We start from the raw sequence: 21,184 nt of genomic DNA on the forward strand, positions 1-21,184 counted from the left end.
GCTCACCATATAAATTGCTTATATTGTGTAAACGTTATTGATAGGAATTCTGGGTGATGTAAAATTGTTTTCTTCCTCTGCTCATAACTCTGGGATATTTCAAACATTATATAGCATTTTGCTTCATTATACTAAAAGGAAATGTGTTTGCAGAGCAGTTCTTCAAACGTAAGCAGTTCTTCCAACGTAAGCAATTCTTCCAACGAGACATAAGGACTTGAAACGTTAACTTTTTTTTCTCTCTAGAAATGCTGTTAGACCCGCTGAGTTTTTCCAGCATTTTCTGTTTTTGTTCCAACGTAGTCACATTCTGCTCCCCAGTTCTTATGCTAAGGATAAAGGCCACGAATTAGTGGAGAAAAATTTTAATGAAAGCTGAAATATCTGATCTCTGCCAGGATGCCGTTTACCTGTACCAATATTCTAATCAGTCTGAAGATGTTGTAAATGAGCCAAGCAGTGAACCTTATGAAGAAACCTCTTCTCCCTCATGTCAGGGACTTCCTCCCACACAAACTAAGTGAAATTTCTTTCTATATCCACTTCTGTGAAGAATTTTGAGACGTTTTTCTACATTAGAGTCACTATATAAATGCAAGTTATTGTTGATGATGTATCACCTTTGGAACCATTTTCGTAAACAATTTGCTATCAAAAATATTTTCCTTTGGAAGGACCACCCTTTCAATACAATTTGATTTTGTCTGCACATTGCAACACTTTATTCAGCCCCAAATAATAAAATCTGTGTAACTTTGTAAGGTAGTGGAGAGGTGTCTACAAGATCATTGGAAGTTTACCAAATGGCTTTTAAGCTGAACTGAAGAGAAACTTGGTTCCAGAAAATCTCCTGGCATGAGGTCAGTTCAGTGAATCTTTGTGTGGCTGCTGGTGGCAACACATGTTTCAGCAAGCGTTTGAACAGAGTGCCTTTTGCCACTTCAAAGTTTAAAATTCATGGAAACTGCCTCCAAGATAACATAGAAAAGATGTTTCCATTTCCTGATGTTGATGGGGGTTGAGACTGAGCCAAGAGGAGCAACACACTTGCTCCTTTCAAGTAATTCAAAATGTGTAATTCCTTCAGTTGCATTTTAATTTGGAGTAGATAACACTTTAAATAAAAAGAATGCTTTAGTTTCAAAAGGTTTGCTTTGTCAAATTTGTGAACGGACACTACTTGATGAAACTGGGTATGGTAGCTTCTTGGTTATGTTACTGGACTAGTAATTCAGAGACTTGAACTAATGATTCAGGGATGTAAGTTCATGAGCTGGGGAATTGAAGTTCAGTTAATTAAGTAAGTTTGCAATAAAAAGCTAGTAATTGTATTTGTGACCACGAAGCCACCGGATTATCGTAAAAACCCATCTGGTTCACCACCCAACTTTAGGGTAGGAAATCTGGTCGACATATGAATTAAAACCAGACAGATCACTCTACTTTGACCTAGGCTTCGGCACCTGGCCCAATCTACCCTGCAAATTCCGCCTCACTAACATCTGGGGGTTTGTGCCAAAATTGAGAGAGCTGTCTCACAGACTAGTCAAGCAAGAGCTTGATGTAATCATACTCACGGAATCACACTTCAACCAATGTGCCAGACTTCTCCACCATCCCCTCAGTATGTCCAATCCCACCAGAAATGCAGACCCATCAGAGTTAGGCGGTACAGTGACATACAGTTGGGACATTGAACGGATACCATGACATCATAGCATCAGGTCAAACATTACAAGGAAACCTCCTGGTTACCCTCTACCCTCCACCCCTCCCTAGCTGATGAATCATTGCTCCTATCCACTTCAGTGAAGCACTGAGGGTACCAAGAGCACAGTATGTATTCCAGATGGTGGGGGGGGCTTCAATGTCCATCACCAAGAGTGGCTCGGCAGCACCAATATTGACTGAGTTGATCGAGCCCTGAAGGACATAGCTACAAACCTAGACTGGTAGCAGGTAGTGAAAGAATCAACAAGCGAGAATTTACTTGACCTGATCCTTACCAATCTACCTGTTGCAGATACATCTATCCATGACAGTGTTGGTAGGATTGACCACTGCATAGTCCTTATGGAGACAAAGTCCAGCCTCATGCCCTGAGTTTATGGGTCAGCATAGTCCTCATTCTACCATCACTGTCAAGCCTGTGGATCAACCCTGGTTCAATGAGGAATATGGAACAGCATGCCAGGAACAGCACCAAGTGTATCTAAAAATGAGGTGACAACCTGGTGAAGCTACAACACAGGACTACATGCACATTAAATAGCAGAAGCTAAGCTGCCGCAACCAATGGATCAGATAAAAGTTCTGCTGTCCTGCCACATCCAGTCATGCTGATGGATAATTAAACAAATAACAGGAGGAGGAGGAGGCTGCGCAAACATCCCCCATCCTTAATAATGGTGGAGCCCAGCATATCAGTGCAAAAGATTAGGCTGAAGCATTTACAGTCATCTTCAGCCAGAGCGCTGAGTGGTTAATCTATCTCAGCCTCCTCCTGAGATTCCCCAATATCACATGTCAATATTGTACCAATTCTCTTCACTCTGACATCGAAAAAGCTCTAGGCACTGGATACTGCAAAGGCTGTTGGGCCCTGACAACATCCCAGCATTCAGATTGAAGACTTGCGCTCCTCAACTAGCTGCACCCCTAGCCAAGCTGTTCCAGTACAGCGATAACACTGGCATCTACCTGACAATGTGAAAAATTGCCCAGGTGTGTCCTATTCACAGAAAGTAGGACAAATCCAATTTGATCATTTACTGCCCCATCAGTCTACTCTTGACCATCAGCAGATTGATGGAAGGTGCCATTGATTGCGCTATGAAACAGCACTTATTCAGCAGTGCTCAGCTTGGGTTCTATCAGGGCCACTTGGCTCTTAATCTCATAACAGCCTTGGACCAAACATGGACAGAAGAGCTGAACTTCAGGTGAGATGAGAGTGGCTGCCCTTGATGTCAAGGCAGCATTTGACTGAGTGTGGCATCAAGGAACGCTAGCAAATTTGAAATCAATGGGAATCAAGGAAAACTATTCACTAGTTAGAGTCATAACTAGCACAAAGGAAGTTGTGGTTGTTGGAGGCCAATCATCTCAGGAGTTCCTCAGGGTAGTGTCCTAAGCCCAGCCATCTTCAGCTGCTTCATTAATGACCATCCCTCCATCATAAGGTCAGAAGTGGGGATGTTCAATGATGATTGCATAATGTTCACCATTTGCAACTCCTCAGATACTGAAGCAGTCCCATATGCAGCAAGACCAGGCAACATTCAGGCTTAGACTGATTAGTGGCAAGTAACATTCGCACCACACAAGTTCCAAGCAATAGCCATCTCCAACAAGAGAAATCAAACCACCTCCCCTTCACATTCAACGGCATTACTATTGCTGAACATACGAACATACCAATTAGGAAAAGGAGTAGGCCACTTAGCCCTTCGAGCCTGCTCCGCCATTGAATGAGATCATGGCTGACCTGATTGTAACCTCAATTCCACATTCCCACCTACCCCCGATTACAATTCACCACCTTGTTTATCAATAATCTATCTACCTCTGCCTTAAAAATATTCAAAGACTCTGCTACTACCTTTTGAGGAAGAGAGTTCCAAAGACACTCAAGCCTCAGAGAAAAAAAATTCTCCTCATCTCTGTCCTAAATGGACAACCCCTTATTTTTAAACAGTGGCCTCTAGTAGTAGATTCTCCCACAAGAGGAAACATCCTCCCCACATAAACCCTGTCAAGACCCCTCAGGATCTTATCTATTTCAATCAAGTCACCTCTTACTCTTCTAAATTCCAGTGGATCCAAGTCTAATCTTTCCAACTGTTCCTCATAAGACAACCCGCCCAATCCAGGTATAGATTAGTAAACCTCCTCTGAACTGCTTCCAATGAATTCCCCACTATTAACGTCCTGGGGTTACCATTGAACGGAAACTGAAGTGGACCAGCCGTAGAAATACTGTGGCTGCAAGAATAGGTGAGAGGCCAGGAACTCGCGTCCTGTCTCCCCAAAATCTGTCCATCATCTAAAAGGCACAAGCCAGGAGTATGATTGAATACTCTCCACTGCAGCTCCAACACCGAAGAAGCTTGACACCATTCAGGACAAATTAGCCTGCTCGATTGACACCCCATCCACCACCTTGGACATTCACTCCCTCCACCATCATCGCACAGTGGCAACAGTGCACACCATATACTAGATGCGCAGCAGCAACTCTCCAAGCCTCGATCGACAGCACCTTCCAAACCTGTGACATCTATCACCTAGAAAGACAAGGACAGCAGTTGTATGGGACCACCACCTGCTAGTTCCCTTCCAAGCCACATACCTTCCTGACTTGGAACTATATTGCCATTCCTTCACTGTCGCTGGGTCAAAATCCTGGAACTCCCTTCCGAACAGCATCGTACATATATCTACACCATGTGGACTGCAGCGATTCAAGAAGACAGTTCCTTTCAAAGGCACTTAAGGATGGGCAACAAATGCTGGCCTTGCCAGTAAAGCTCACAGCTCAGGAGCAAATATTAGTAATGGCATTAATGTACAGAATATTGAAGTACTGCACCATTTTCAGTGGCCAGACTGTGCAGCACTGTACGTCCCTTAACTTACACAATAGTAAAGCTAGCATGTATGTCTTCAGCTCAATCTAGACTCTCATTCTGGGGAAAAATACAGATGCAGTATTTTTACAGCTGTAGAGTGGATACGATTGTGATATACCAGACAATGGGAGCAGATGTGGTTATCTCTCTGCTGTGGAAGCTACCTTTTCATCAGCCTGCTGCATTATTGCTATAGACCAAGACCAATGTACACTAAGATCTGTTATAAGTTAAAACAAACAGGTTCTCCCAGGGCCTCATCAGTAGAGCCAGACTGAGTCACATAGACAGGAAGATCATAAGTTTAAAGTCCGTGCTACAATGGGCGCATTAATTGCAACTAAATTGTTTAACTGCTACATTTGACTTCAGTACCACTGAATGAGGGAAAAGAATCTTCTGGGGGATTTGTGTCTGCTTGCAATGCAATGGCTGTAGCTAGGAAAGGGCATCAGGTGAAGATCAGTCCAAGGTAGGTTATGATGGTCCTTGCAATGGATTAACCTGCCTAGGTTTACATTGAAAGAATGGCCACTCGATGAGGTAATGGAGAGGGCCTGGTGCCATGGAATGGCATTGGTTCATGCCTTCAGACAAGGGGAAAAGGTGGGAGGAGAAATGAATATGTCATTTTTGCCAGCACCAGTGAAGAGAGAAACAGTTAGCCTTTTTAAGTTGATGACCTTTCATTATAACCATGATGCAAGGTCTCAACCTGAAACTTTAACTCTCCTCTCTACAGATGCTGTCTGACCTACTATTTCCAGTATTTCTGGATTGATTTCTGACATCAGTATTTTTCTTTTATATGATGTCATCTTTGTTGTGTACGAGCCTGACAAAGATGGGAATCATTTTCTAGCAGTCAGTACAACACGTGTGCCCTCCACTGCTTCTCCACAGTCTGTTTGGTTGGGACCGTTCTCACCTGGTTCCATTCTTACCTATCTAATCATATGCAAATAATCACTGCAATTAATTTCCTTCGCACTCCCAGAGTTGCCTCTGGTGGTCTCCCAAGGATCAATCCTTGGCCTCTTTTTATTTCTCATCGACATGCTGCCTACCTCAATGCCATTTTCCTGAACTTTCCTCATATCACTTGATGTTTTTACTATCAAGAAGTCTCATTGATCTCTGTCTTGAACATACTCGATGAATGAGCCTCACAGCCCTCCGAGGTAGAGAACTCCAAAGATTTACAAGCCTCTCAGTAAAGAGATTCCCCCTTATCTAAGTCCTAAATGGCCTACCCCTTTGTTGCACTGTCCCTATGGCAAGTATACCCTTCCTTAGGTAAGGAGACCAAAACTGTATGCAATGCTCCTAGTGCGGTCTCACCAAGGCTCTGTACTATTTCAGCAAGACATCTTTACTCCTGTACTCAAATAATTTTGCAGTAAAGGCCATCATACCATTTGCCTTCCTAATTGTTTGCTGCACCTGCATGCTAACTTTCAGTGACTCATGAACAAGGACACTCGGGTACCTTTGGACATCAACACTTCCCAACCTCTCACCATTTAAAAAATACTCTACATTTCTGTTTTTCCTACCAAAGTGGATAACTTCACACTTTTTCACATATTCCATCCACTATGTTCTTGCACACTCACTTAGCCTGTCTAAATACCCTTGAAGCCTCTTTGCATCCTCCTCTCAACTCACATTCCAACCTAGTTTTGTGTCATCAGCAAACTTGGAAATTTAACATTTGGTCTCCACATCCAAATCATTATTATAGGTTGGCCCAAGCACTGATCCTTGCAATAACCCACTAGTCACAGCCTGCCAACCTGAGACTGATCCATTTATTCCTACTCTCTGTTTTCTATCAGTTAACCAATTCTCAATCCATGCAATTATATTACCCCCAATCCCAAGTGCTCTAATTTTGTTTACTAACCTCTTGTGTGAGACCTTATGGAAAGCCTTCTGAAAATCTAAATACACCACATCCACTGGTTCCTCCTTACCTATTCTGCTAGTTACATCCGCAAAAAACTTCCAACAGGTTTGTTGAACATTATTTCCTTTTCGTAAATCCATGTTGACTCTGCCCAATCCTACCATTATTTTCTAAGTGTCCAGTTATCACATCCTTTATAACTAATTGTAAAGCATGTGATAACTGAACACTTAGAAAATAATGGTAGGATTGGGCAGAGTCAACATGGATTCATGAAAAGGAAATCATGTTTGACAAATCTGTAGTCCCCCGTTTTCTCAGTCACTCCTATCTTAAATAGTGGGGTTACATTTACTACCTTCAAATCTGCAGGAACCATTCCAGAATCTATAGAATTTTGGAATATGACCACCAGTGCATGGTAATTAAGGATGGTCAACAAATGCCTTGCCAGCAACACTTAAATCCCAGGGAAGAATAATAAAAAATATATTGAATGAGTGGAAATTTTCTCCAATTAAGTATTGAGAAGACCAAAACTAATGCCTTCAGCTCATGTCACAAACTCACTTTCCCGCTATGATTCCATCCCTCTTCCTGACAATTGTCTGAGGCTGAACCACACTCTTCACAACCTTGACCTCAATATGAGTTTTCAACTACACATCCGTGCTATCTCTAAGACTGCCTGAAATAAAACATAAAATTGACAGAGTCTGACCCTTTGTTGCTGAACCCTCATTCATGCCTTTGTTACCTCTTGAATTGACTATTCCATCGCACTCCTGGCCAGTCTCCCATGTTCTACCCCTCGTAAAGGTCATCCAAAACTCAGCCCGTGTCCTCACTCACACAAAATTCCATCACTCATCATCCCTGTGCTTGCTGACCTACGCTGGCACTCAGTTAAGCAGTGTCTCATTTTTAAAATTCGCATCCTTGTTTTAGATTTCCTCCATGTCCTTACCACCATCACCACCACCCCCCCTCTATCTGGATGGTCTCCTCCAGTTACCACCAACACCCCCCCACCCCAGAAAATATCTGCACACTTCCTATTCCAGCCTCTTGGGCATCTGTGCTTTTAATTGCTCCACCATTGGTGGCCGTGCCTTTAACTGCCTAGGCCCCAGCTTTGGAATTCCCTCCTTAAACCTCTACTTCACTTTCCTCCTTTAAGAAGTTCCTTACATTCTGCCCCTTTGACCAATTTTTTGGTCATCTGCCACGACATCTGTTTCTGTGGCTCAGTGTCACATTTTGTTTTATAATGTCTCCGTGATGTGCCTTTGGTCATATTATTATATTAAAGGTGGGCTATATAAATACAAGTTGTTGTTTGTATTAGGTATAACTGAAATAGTCATTTGGTAGTACAGAACTTGAGTATTGCTGAAAAAAAGAGACATGCCTAAGCTTTTCGTGTTGCACTCATCAGGACATTCACAAGAATACCAATATAAGGGGGAAAACAATAATTTGTACTGTATGTGAAGAGAGTGCTGATTGGTTAGCAAGTGGCATTACAATGGAGAAAGCACACTGATAGTGACTGACAGTTAACTGCCAAGCATTGTTTGAAATTTAATCCAGGCAGCTTGACCCTAATTGGTCAATGCATTGCCCTCAGTTGCCCTGAGGAATGAGTCAGTGAATGGCTGTCACTTACTTTGTTTAGCTGAAACAGGTGCCAGTGTATGTACATGCTCTTTCTGTCTGCAAAGAACAGGGCCCTGTGTATTAATAAATGCAGCTTCCAGTACACGCAAGTGCACCACATTGCGAGCCCAACTGACAATCTTAAATTGGTTGTCAGCATAATTCTTAGCACATGAAGGTGTATTTAGCAAATGTTGTCCAATTGCGGAATCACATCTAAAGTTGGACACTGTGTTTTGAGTTTTGCAAGCACAGGCTGCTTGGTTATGGTCTATACCCTGCCCATTGCAAACAGCGGCTGGGACATGTTGTTTGGTACAATCAGGTACAAGTGTTGACAAGTATTAGTGCTCTGCTGCTGTACGACCATATAATGTGAGATTACAAAGGGCAGTCAGGCTGTATGCATACTGTGGATGGGGCAGCAATGAATGTCTAATTGGTTATTAAGAAATATTCTGAAATATGAAACACAAAAATGCCTGCAAAAACTCAGCAGGTCTGACAGCATCTGTGGAGAGGAACACAGTTAATGTTTCGAGTCTGTATGACTCTTCATCAGGACTAAGGAAAAATAGAAAGGAGGTGAAATATAAGCTCGTTTAAGGGTGGGTGGGACAGGTAGAGCTGAATAGAGGGCCAGTGATAGGTGGAGATAGCCAAAAAATGTCATAGACAAAAGGACAAAAGGTGTTGACGGTGGTGATATTAGCTAAGAAATGTGCTAATGGTGACATTAAGGGTAGAAAGCAGGACGAGCAAGGTACAGATAGCCCTAGTTTGGGGGGGGGGGGGGATTGAAATAGGCTAAAAGGTAGACATAAAACAATGGATGGAAATACATTTAAAAATAATGGAAATAGGTGGAGAAAGAAAAATCTATATAAATTATTGGAAAAAGGGGGTGGGGATGGAGGCGGGAGTTCACGAACTAAAGTTGTTGAACTCAATATTCAGTCCAGAAGGCTGTAAAGTGCCTAGTCGGAAGATGAGGTACTGTTCCTCCAGTTTGCATTGAGCTCAACTGGAACATTGCAGCAGGCCAAGGATGGACCTATGGGCATGAGAGCAGGGTGGTGTGATGAAATGGCAAGCGACAGGGAGGTCTGGGTCATGCTTGCAGACAGACCGAAGGTGTTCTGCAAAGCGATCACCCAGTCTGCGTTTGGTCTCTCCAATGTAGAGGAAACCGCATTGGGAGCAGCCAATGCAGTAGACTAAGTTGAGGGAAGTGCAAGTGAAATCCTGCTTCACTTGAAAGGAGTGTTTGGGCCCTTGGACGGTGAGGAGGGGGTAAGTAAAGGGGCAGGTGTTGCACCTTCTGCGGTTGCATAGCAAGGTGCCTTGGGAGGGGTTTGAGGTGTAGGAGGTGATGGAGGAGTGGACCAGGGTGTCCCAGAGGGAACGATCCCTGCGGAATGCCACCAGGGGGGATGAAGGGAAGATGTGTTTGGTGGTGGCATCAAGCTGGAGTTGGCAGAAATGGCGGAGGATGATCCTTTGAAAGCGGAGGCTGGTGGGGTGATAAGTGAGGACAAGAGGGACCCTATCATGGTTCTGGGAGGGAGAGGAAGGCATAAGGGCGGATGCGCGGGAGATGGTCCGGACATGATTGGGGGCCCTGTCAACCACCATGGGTGGAAAACCTCGGTTAAGGAAGAAGGAAGACCTGTCAGAGGAACTGTTTTTGAAGGTAGCATCATCAGAACAGATGCGACGGAGGCGAAGGAACTGAGAGAATGGGATGGAGTCCTTACAGGAAGCGGGGTGTGAGGAGCTGTAGTCGAGGTAGCTATGGGAGTCAGTAGGCTTGTAATGGATATTGGTGGACAGTCTACCACCAGAGATTGAGACAGAGAGGTCAAGGAAGGGAAGGGAAGTGTCGGAGATGGACCATGTGAAAATGATGGAGGAGTGGAAATTGGAAGCAAAATTAATAAATTTTCCCAGGTCCAGACAAGAGCATGAAGCAGCACCGAAGCAATCATCGATGTACCGGAGAAAGAGTTGTGGGAGGGGGCCGGAGTAGGACTGGAACAAGGAATGTTCCACGTACCCCATAAAGAGACAGGCATAACTGGGGCCCATGCAGGAACCCATTGCCACACCTTTAATTTGGAGGAAGTGAGAGGAGTTTAAGGAGAAATTTTTCAGTGAGAGAACAAGTTCAGTCAGACGGAGGAGAGTAGTGGTGGATGGGGATTGTTCGGGCCTCTGTTCGAGGAAGAAGCAGAGAGCCCTCAGACCATTCCGGTGGGGGATGGAGGTGTAGAGGGATTGGACACCCATGGTGAAGAGGAGACAGTTGGGGCCAGGGAACTTGAAATTGTTGATATGACGTAGGGTATCAAAGGAATTGCGGATGTAGGTGGGAAGAGACTGGACAAGCGGAGAGAGAATGGAGTCAAGATAGCAAGAAATGAGTTCCGTGGGGCAGGAACAGGCTGACATGATCGGTCTGCTGGGACATTCCTGTTTGTGGATTTTGGGTAGGAGCTAGAAGCAGACCGTCTGAGGTTAGGAGACTATGAGGTTAGAAGCTGTGGAGGGAAGATCTCCAGAGGCGATGAGGTCAGTGACAGTCCTAGAAACAATGGCTTGATGTTCAGTGATGGGGTCATGGTCCAGGGGGAGATAGGACGAAGTGTCTGTGAGTTGACGCTCAGCCTCTGCGAGGTAGAGGTCAGTGTGCCAGACAACAACAGCACCACCCTTGTCAGCAGGTTTGATAACAATGTCAGGATTGGACCTGAGAGAACACTTCTGAAATATGAATACTTGAGCAGCCACCTGGTGGGTTTATTGTCCATTAATTGCCCAGCTAAGGGCTTCAATTGAAGGCTATCCACAAGCCTTCCCACCCCAGAACTAATCAAAGCAGAATTGGGAAGGTAACTGGGTCCCCATCTGGCACCCTCCTGCCTGATTAAATGCCTCCCCGCTTCCAAAACTCACCTTGGGGCAGGACATTAATTCCACCCAATGTCTCCTTGTTCTTGATTCCCAAACCAGAGAATATTTCCTCTTAAATCCTTTCAACATTTTAAACACCTTGATCAGATGACCCCTCAATTTTCTATACTCGAGTATAAACCAACTTTATGCAATACTTCATTCAAGTCAAGTTCAAATGTGACATCCAAATGTCAGTCTATGTGGTTGTGAACCAGCATTTCCCAGCAGGCTTCCTTGGGGTAAGTTCTGACATTGCTTGATCGTTAAAATGGGTAGTAGCGAATCAGCAACCCGCTTTACATATCTACCTCTTTGTATTTCCATTGACTTTAATGGAAATTGTCAAATCTATCCCCTTCACTCATGTTTCAAATTCAGGATGTACTTCTTGGGGTCAGTGGCATTGGTTAGTCCTATTAGCCGATCCCATAACTGTCATATTCCAAAGTTGTAGACTGTGCTCCTACATGGGCACTCTGGCAAGATGTGTCTGTTAATTCCAATAATTGTACGTTGAGGGAAAATGAGTCTGAAGCTAGCTTGTACCTTAAAACAGGTTTATTTCCAAGACTGCAAAGTAAAGGCATAGACTCTCCCAGTTCTTCCCAGATACCCAGAGTGAACTGGTTTATATACTCTTGCAATGCTTCCCTTATTGGGGACAGCTGTGCTTAATTACCAACTTAAAGCATGTATTCTATTGCAGCACAAATTCAACATTAGCAATAACCAATGACAAACTAAGTAGATGGTTTATTTTGCAAAATATACATGACTGAACAAAAGCAGTAATTCAGGACTTTTATAAACTTTTGCTGCAATTTACTTGCTGTATCAACACAGATCAACAAAAAAATAAACAAAACTATCCCAAAAATTGGAAGGAATGTTCACACCCTATTTTACCCTTTGGGTCTAATTTTAGCTGGGAAAACTGACCTGCTATGTTTTAAACTCCAGCTGAGACCTCCTTGCAGCCTTTGGCCTGTTTGACTGTGAATAATTTTTATTTTTCTCTCCCAGGAACAGAATTCCGCCAGACGACCACAGCACATGTCACTATTGAGCTCCAGTGAATGGCCCATCTCAGCCAGAATAGGGTTGAATGATGAGTAAAAGGTTTAAAATAAACCTTATTATGTCTCTAGCGCAATGGTTCAGATACCCCCCTCTGAATCTTAATCAATCCCCCAACCCTCCTACAATGTGACTCTAACCCCTTGAGAGCTGAGGTGGATTATGTAGTAGAATTTTCAACACACATTACTCCATAGGTTCCTCCATAGCAGTACAGTCAAAGATTTCCTAAAGGCGTCGCCTTGTTTTGCAGGTACGACTGCAGCCATTTTAGTGTCTGTTGGAGCTGTGAGTTTCTATCAGCTGTGCTCAATGGGCTACATCTTGGGGGAGCTGTCTCACAGACTAGTCAAGCAACAGCCTGACATAGTCATCCTCACGGGAATCATACCTTACAGATAATGTCCCAGACTCTACCACCACCATCCCTGGGTATGCTCTGTCCCGATGGCAGGACAGAGGTGGCGTCACAGTGGTATACAGTCGGGAGGGAGTTGCCCTGGGAGTCCTCAACATCAACTCAGGACCCCATGAAGCCTGGCAAGGACATGGGCAAGGAAACCTCCTGCTGATTACCACGTGCCACCCTCCCTCAGCTGATGAATCAGTGTTCTTCCATGTTGAGCATCACTTGGAGGAAGCACTGAGGCTGGCAAGGGTGCAGAATGTTCTCTGGTTAGGGGGACTTCAATGGCCATCACCAAGAGTGGCTCGGTAGCACCACTACTGACCGAGCTGGCCACGTCCTAAATGACATAGCTGCTAGACTGGGTGTGTGGCAGGTGATGAGGGAAAAATGTACATGACCTCATCCTCACCAGCCTGCCTGCTGCAGATGCACCTGTCCATGAACAGTATTGGTAGGACTGACCACCGCACAGTCATTGTGGAGACGAAGTCTCGACTTCACAATGAGGATACCCTCCATCGTGTTGTGTGGCACTACCACTGTGCTAAGTGGAATAAATTTCAAACAGATCTAGCAACTGGGGATCCATGAGGCACTGTGGGCCATCAGCAGCAGCAGTATTGTACTCAAATGCAATCTGTAACCTCGTGGCCCGGTATATCCCCCCCCAACTCTACCATTAGCATCAAGCCATGGGATCAACTCTGGTTCAATGAAGACTGCAGGAGAGCATGCCAGGAGCAGCAGCAGGCATACCTAAAAGTGAGGTGTCAGCCTGGTGAAGCTACAACACAAGACTACTTGCGTGCCAAACAGCATAAGCAGCAAGTGATAGACAGATCTAAGTGATCCCACAACCAACGGATCAGATCTAAGCTCTGCAGTCCTGCCATGAATGGTGGTGGACAGTTAAACAACTCACTGGAGGAGGATGCTCCACAAATACCCCCATCCTCAATGATGGAGGAGCCCAGCACATCAGTGCAAAAGATAAGGCTGAAGCATTTGCTACAATCTTCAGCCAGAAGTGCCGAGTGGCTGATCCATCTCGGTCTCCTCTGGAGGTCCCCAGCATCACGGATGCCAGTCTTCAGCCAATTCGATTCACTCCACGTGATATCAAAAAATGGCTGAAGGCACTGGATACTGCAAAGGCTATGGACCTTGACAACATTTTGGCAATAGTACTGAAGCCTTGTGATCCAGAACATGCCATACCCTTAGCCAAGCTGTTCCAGTACAGCTACAACACTGGCATCTACCTGGTTTTACAGAAAATTGCCCAGGCATGTCCTATACACAAAAAGCAGGACAAAACCAACCCGGCCAATTAACACCCCATCAGTCTACTCTCGATCATCAGTAAAAGTAATGGAAGGGGTCATCAACAGTGCTATCAAGCAGCACATGCTTAGCAATAACCTGCTCACTGACGCCTAGTTTGGGTTCCGCCAGGGCCACTCAGCTCCTGACCTCATTACAGCCTTGGTTCAAACATGGACAAAGAAGCTGAACTCCCGAGGTAAGAGTGACTGCGCTTGACATCAAGGCAGCATTTGACTGAGTACAGCATCAAGGAATCCTAGCAAAACTGGAGTCAATGGGAATCGGGGAAAACTCTGCTGGTTGGAGTCATACCTAACACAAAGGAAGATGGTTGTGGTTGTTGGAGGTCAGTCATCTCAGCTCCAGGACATCACTACAGGAGTTCCTCAGGATAGTGTCTTAGGCCCAACTATCTTCAGCTGCTTCATCAATGACCTTCCTTCCATCATAAGGTCAGGATTGGGGATGTTCGCTGATGATTGCACAATGTTCAGCACCATTCGGGACTCCTCAGATACTGAAGCAGTCCATGTCCAAATGCAGCAAGACCTGGACAAGATCCAGACTTGGGCTGACAAGCGGCAAGTAACATTCACACCATGCAAGTTCAGACAATGACCATCTCCAACAAGAGAAAATCCAACCATCACCCCTTGATAAAAACAGAATTACCTGGAAAAACTCAGCAGGTCTGGCAGCATCGGCGGAGAAGAAAAGAGTTGACGTTTCGAGTCCTCATGACCCTTCGACAGAACTAAGTAGAAATAGGAAAGGAGTAATTCCAGGCAATTCTGTTTTTGTTTTGGATTTCCAACATCCGCAGTTTTTTTGTTTTCATCACACCTTGATGTTCAATGGAATTACCACCACTGAATCCCCCATTATCAACATCCTGGGGGTTACCATTGACCAGAAACTGAACTGGAGTACCCATGTAAATACTGTGGCTGCAAGAGCAGTTCAGAGGCTAGGAATTGTGCGACGAGTATCTCGCTTTCTGACTCCCCAAAGCCTATACACCATCTACAAGGCATAAGTCAGGAGTGTGATGGAATACTCCGCACTTGCAACTCCTACAACACTGAAGAAGTTGGACACCATTCAGGACAAAGCAGTCCGCTTGATTGGCACCCCATCCATGAACATTCTCTCCCCCTACCACTGAGGCACAGTAGCAGCAGTGTGTACCATCTACAAGATGCACTGCAGGAATTCACCAAGGCTCCTTAGACAGCACTTTCCAAACTCACGACTACTACCACCTAGAAGGGCAAGGGCAGCAGATAGATGGGAACACAGCCACCTGTAAGTTCCCCTCCAAGTCACTCACCATCCTGACTTGGAAATATATCGCTGATCCTTCACTGTCGCTGGGTCAAAATCCTGGAACTCCCTCCCTAACAGCACTGTGGGTGTACCTACACCACATGGACTGCAGCGGTTCAAGAAGGCAGCTCACCACCATCTTCTCAAGGGCAACTAGGGATTGGCAATAAATGCAGGCCTGGCCAGCGAAGCCCACCTCCCGTGAATGAATTTTTAAAAAACATCTCAGCCAGCCCACCAAATTACATGCATCAATTGCTGAGTGAATGCAGTCACTGCTAACCACACACAGTTTGGTCAGCTACATACAAATATCTTTCTTTCCATTGAAAATGGACATACCATTTACTGGATCTAAATTGTTCATACCACGAGGAGTGCATGATCAATGCTCAAGTTATTTTAAGTGAATTGTTTAGGAGTTGGATATGACTTAATTGTAATCCTAGCCAGCGTTGTGCAATAATGTGATGTTTTTACTGTCTAAAAACTGTTTTGAGCAAATAGGATGGATGTAAATAGAGCCCAACTCATTACAATTTCTGTTTTTGTCAGTAAGGGGTTATTAAAGCCTGGAACTATGTCAATTTGCAATGAGAGAGCCTGTTGTTATACTACTTACTACATATGTTGACATTTAGCACTGTGTATTTATGTTCGGTTGATTTCTAAATAAGGAAAATGTGGTTAACTGTATTTACCGAAGCATTAGGGTAAAATTTCACAATTGCTTTCCAAGCTCTTCTAGTATATGCTTGTCATGTGTTTTACATTTGCTAATCTTGAAATTCTATCCTTACACAGGAGAAATGATCTGTTTCAATGTAATTGTGCGCAGGTATTTTGTAGGTCTTTGGGATACTGCTCCAGCCTTTGAACAGGCTTCAGTGGATTAAAGCCATGCTTAAGAATATATGCCTACATGATTTAGAGGGAAAAAAAATGTCCTTTGATAAAGTAAAGTGCCAGCTTCTTTCCTCAGTAAACACTTAAGGTCAATAGTGCAGTACCAGTTTGATGCAAACAGAAGGTATGTGGGCTTGGTGTGCAGTTCAGCATGTGATGTGTCCAGTGCAAGCCAGTGCCACAAGCACGGTCTGGTTTTGTTCCTCAACCAAATATTCAGGAAAGGTGGATGAGGTGGAAGTGGCAGAATGCCTCTTGAAGAGATCTAACAAGTAAACTCACTTTTAACCATTCCTTCAGATGAGGTTTTAACTCTGGTACAGTGTTCAGTTCTCCAATGAATGTTTTGTCAGGATCATCCATAATACAATGGAAAAACAGAATTACCTGGAAAAACTCAGCAGATCTGGCAGCATCGGCGGAGAAGAAAAGAGTTGACGTTTCGAGTCCTCATGACCCTTCGACAGAACTGCTGAGTTTTTCCAGGTAATTCTGTTTTTGTTTTGGATTTCCAGCATCCGCAGTTTGTTTGTTTTTATCATAATACAATGGATATCGTCTTGTCATCAGTTTGATATCTATAATAAAACAAAGGCAATTCGTGTTTGGGCATTCTACATTAGACAGGCTTAGTAACCTCTGCCATGCCAAAACTATTACAACCGGTTTTTAAAAATATTTTCTCTAAGGAATGAGGACCTGAGTCAATTTTAAGTAAAAATCATAGATTTCACATAAATATTACAATCTTGTTTGCTTACAAAAATAGGCTTTCCTATTACTAACTTTTCAATAGTGCATGACAAGAACCAACGCATGGAATGTTTTCATGCTACACTTATGCACAATTTGCACAAATATCTTTATAACCCGTATCCAGCACAACAGCCAAAAATGAGTAAAAAATAAAAAATTATTTCTAACTGAAGATTCATAACTATTTAAGGAAATGGAAGCTTTTAGCAGTGAAGACTATTCAAACTATTTCCTCAGTCTTTGTTAGACCAGTGAGATTAATTCACTTACATTGATGTACTAATAATGATGCTGCCTGACAACCGCTATTTTGGGTATCCTTTCTCAGCCAATCCAATGTCTGTAGTGGTATGTCAAGTTTTTGGAGCAGTTGTTTCACTTCTGTGACGGCTAGAATTTGAAGCCAATTTGGCAGCTGATCTGAAGTTATGAACGCTCAATTGATTATGTAGCAAACCAAATTGGGAGGTTTTGGACTTGTTTCTAGATCAGTCCAAAGTTCAGGTCACTAGAATAGAAGGAACCCCAAGTCATGCTTGATCGTTTAAAGAACCCATTCAACTTTTAGATTAACAAAACAATGAAGTTTTTTCCCATTTGTTTCATGTTTATATTTTTGCCTTATTGTGGTTACGAAAATAATAACATTTCTCAGGCCTATATGCCCCAAATCACCTGAGACAGATTGGTACCTCTGGTATAAGCAGAGGTGATTATTACCAGCTGTCAGAATGCTAACTAGTCAGTTCTGTTTCTTCCCTCTTGTTTCACAGGTAAAGAAGCCATGGTCAGGTCAGCACCAGCCTGTTAAGTGTGGGCTATATTCTGTAGTGAACTTCAGGGTGGGCTAAAAAATATTCCAACTATGCTTCTTCAGAACTTGGCAAAACTGAATAAAAGACCTAGCTCTCTACAAATGCCAGGTTACTTTTGAAGATCTACACATTCAGTGTCAGTATTTTATCAACTCGTGATTATCAATCAGAACTGAGTTATGCCAAACAAGTGTATCACCCTGTTCTATGCCAAACTAGATGCTCTGACCAAAGCTGGCATTTGGGGTTGCCATAATTACATAGAATATAAATAAATAAATAATGGCAGCTTGTAAGAAAGGAATTGGAATAATTGTGGATAATTTTAATCTTCATATAGATTTGGCAAATCAAATTGACAAAGGTAACCTTGAGGCTGAGTTCATAGAGTGTATTCGTAACAATTTCTTAGAATAACGTTGTAGAACCAACAAGAAAACAGCCTATTTTAGACCTGGTAAGATGTAGTGAGACAGGATTAATTAATGATTTCATGGTAAAGAATCCCTTAGAGAAGAGTGATTATAACATGACAGAATTTCAGTTTAAGGGTGAGAAACTTGGGTCTGAAACAAGTGCCTAAAGCTTAAATAATGGCAGCTACAAAGGCGTGAAGACAATTGGCTAAAGTGAACTGGGGGAAAAAGGATAAAAGGTAAGATGGTAGAGGAGCAGTAGCAGACATTTGAGGAGATAATTCGTAACTCTCAACAAAGATATATTCCATTCAGAAAGCAAGACTATGAGAAGGGTGAACCATCTGTGCTAACCTAGGAAGTTAAGGATGGTAACAAATTTTTTAAAGAAATAGTATAATGCTCCAAGGAGGGAGAAATTAGAGAATAAGAGTAAAATAATAAGGAATATAAAAACAGACAGTAAGAGCTTCTACAAGCATATAAAAGGGAAAAGAATAGGTAAAATAAACATTGATCCCTTAGAGGAGGAGATGGGAAATTAATAATGCAAAACTAGGAAATAGCAGAGGCTTTGAGCAAAAACTTTGTACCTTTCTTCACGATAGAAGACATAATAAGCATAAAATAGTAGGAAATCAAGTGGCAAAAAGGAGGGAGGAACTTAAAACAATCACTATTAGTAGAGAAAAGTATTAGTGAGACTAAAAACTGAGTCCCGGGACCTGATGGCCTACATCCTAGGGTTTTTTTTTAAAGATGGCTGCAGAGATAGTGGAGGCATTGGTTGTAATCTTCAAAAATTCCCTAAATTCTGAAAAGGTCACAATGGACTGGAGAACCACAAATATAGCACCCCTATTCAAGAAGGGAGAGAGACAGAAAGTAGGAAGCTATAGGCCAGCTAGCCGAACATCTGTAATTGGGAAAAAGCTGGAATCCATTGTGAAGGAAGTAGTCACATTTTTAAAAAAATCATAATACAATCAAGCCGAGTAAACATGATTTTAAGAAGGGGAAATTGTGTTTGACAGAATTATTAGAGTTCTTTTGAGGATGGTACCAGCAGAGTAAATAAAGGGGGACCAGTAGATGTAGTGTATTTGGATTTCCAAAAGGTATTCGGTAAGATACTGTACAAAGGCTACCACACAAGATCATGGTCATCCATTAGCATGAATGGAGGATTGCCTAATTAGGTAGAGGGCATAATCTAATAGTGTGAATAGAAGATTAACTAATTAACAGGAAAAAAAGTTGAAATAAATGGGTAACTTTTCAGGTTGGAAAAACTGTAACTAGTGGGGTGCCACAGGAATAAGTGCTGTGGCGTCAACTATTTACAATCTATATTAATACTTGGATGAAGGGACCGACTGTATTGTAGCCAAATTTGCTGATGATACAAAGTTGGGTGGGAAAGCAAGTTTTGAGGAGGATACAAAGGGAAAAATTTTCCCTCTGTCGGGGGGCAAGTGCAGAAGTGGGCACGGGCAGGCACGCCTCCGATCGGTGCCCCTGATTGGGAGTGTGCCACCATTTTACGTAGGTGGGCCAATTAAGGCCCGCCCAGCGTGACGCCTGCCAGGAAGCCCTATGCATTCCCTGTGCGGGCGGAGGTGTGGGGGTTCCCTCAGCCAGGAATTCGCTCTTTTGCGCATGCGGGGGAAAGAGCACACTGATCTCCCTGAGGCTAAGTGTAGTCTCAGGGAGATCGGCTCAGAATTAAAACTTTGAAAGTAAACATTGAAAAAATTCCCCTGACATGTCCACTCACGTGACACTGTCACTTGAGTGTGGACATGTCCATCACTTCAACTCAAGCATTTATTAAATTTTTTAAAACCCTCATGAAACCGCATCCCTCCCGCGGATGAGGTTTCATGCTTTTTCTGAAGCCCGCCAGGGCTCCCAGCCTGCCCGCCAACCTTAAGGTTGGATGGGCACATCCATTAATTAGGTTAATGACTTTTTAAATGGCCTCAGTAGGCCGTTGACAGCTCAGCGGGTGCACAGCTGATTCGGCTGCACCCCCGCCGACCTGAAAATGGAGATGACGCAGGGTGACGTCAGGAGTTCCACCTGGGGCCTGATCGCCGACCTAAAGATCGAGCCCAAAGAGTCTGCAAAAGGATGTTGATATGTTAAGTGAATGGGCAAAAATTTGGCAGATGGAGTATAATGTGGAAAAATGTGAGGCTATCCACTTCGGTAGTTAGAATGGAAAACTAAAATATTGGCCTGTAACTCCCGTGCTCCCCAGAGTTGGATTTGAGGGGGTACCCCAAAGATGCACTGGGGAACCCCTCTGGGAAGTTCCCAGGTGAGGGCTTGCACAACAATTACCCAGAAGTGCACCCTTCCTCTGGACAATCACACTGCACTGGGAATCATCCAAAAATGCAGTTTAAATTGCAAACTTCGGATGGTTCCACCGGAGTTATACCAATAGTTACCCAGAAAAGTTAGAAGAATTAAAACCTCTTCCAACTTCTGGGTAACTGTTGTAAGGACCCAGACCGACTCCTCAGGACTCCCCCAACAGCCGACCCCCTCTGACCGCTGACACTCCCCACCCCACCCTCAACCGCCGTCCTCCAACACTGCCCACCCCCCCAATCCCTGACAACCCCTATCCACCAACAACCACCCGCTCCACCACTGACGCCTCACCGCTGACACCCGCCCTGACCACTGACACCTCCCCACCCCCGACACCAACAGCCCCCCCACCCCCTTTGACCACCAACACCCCCTGACCACCGACAACCCCCTTCACCCCACCCCCGACCACCGACATCCCCCATGTCTCTGACCAGTGACACCCCCTCCAACCCCCTGATCACCGACTTCTCCCCACCCCTCTGACCAGCGACAGCCCCATCTCCCTGACCAGCAACAAGCCCCCCATCCCTCTGACTACAGACACCTCCCTCACCCCTCTGACTACAGACACCCCCCCCCCACCCCTCTGACTACCGATAACCCCTCCAACCCTT

At 44.0% G+C, this 21,184-nt stretch overlaps 1 protein-coding gene across 8 annotated transcripts in view; it reads left to right on the forward strand.

Annotated features, from left to right (window-relative positions):
• arnt2 (aryl-hydrocarbon receptor nuclear translocator 2) overlaps window positions 1–21,184 on the forward strand; it is a 355,307-nt gene that overhangs the window by 267,496 nt on the left and 66,627 nt on the right. The window contains exon 16 of one of the 8 annotated variants that reach the window (XM_041174969.1): window positions 763–1,040. The exons of the other annotated variants lie outside the window; for them this stretch is intronic. Within the exon in view, the coding sequence (XP_041030903.1) occupies window positions 763–819 (57 nt within the window). The 3' untranslated portion in view covers window positions 820–1,040. Of the gene's footprint in view, window positions 1–762; window positions 1,041–21,184 lie in introns of those variants that run through there. 8 annotated transcript variants of the gene reach the window in all.

The sequence above is a fragment of the Carcharodon carcharias genome, chromosome 26 (genome assembly GCF_017639515.1).
Source record: "Carcharodon carcharias isolate sCarCar2 chromosome 26, sCarCar2.pri, whole genome shotgun sequence".
In the NCBI taxonomy this organism is placed as follows: domain Eukaryota; kingdom Metazoa; phylum Chordata; class Chondrichthyes; order Lamniformes; family Lamnidae; genus Carcharodon; species Carcharodon carcharias.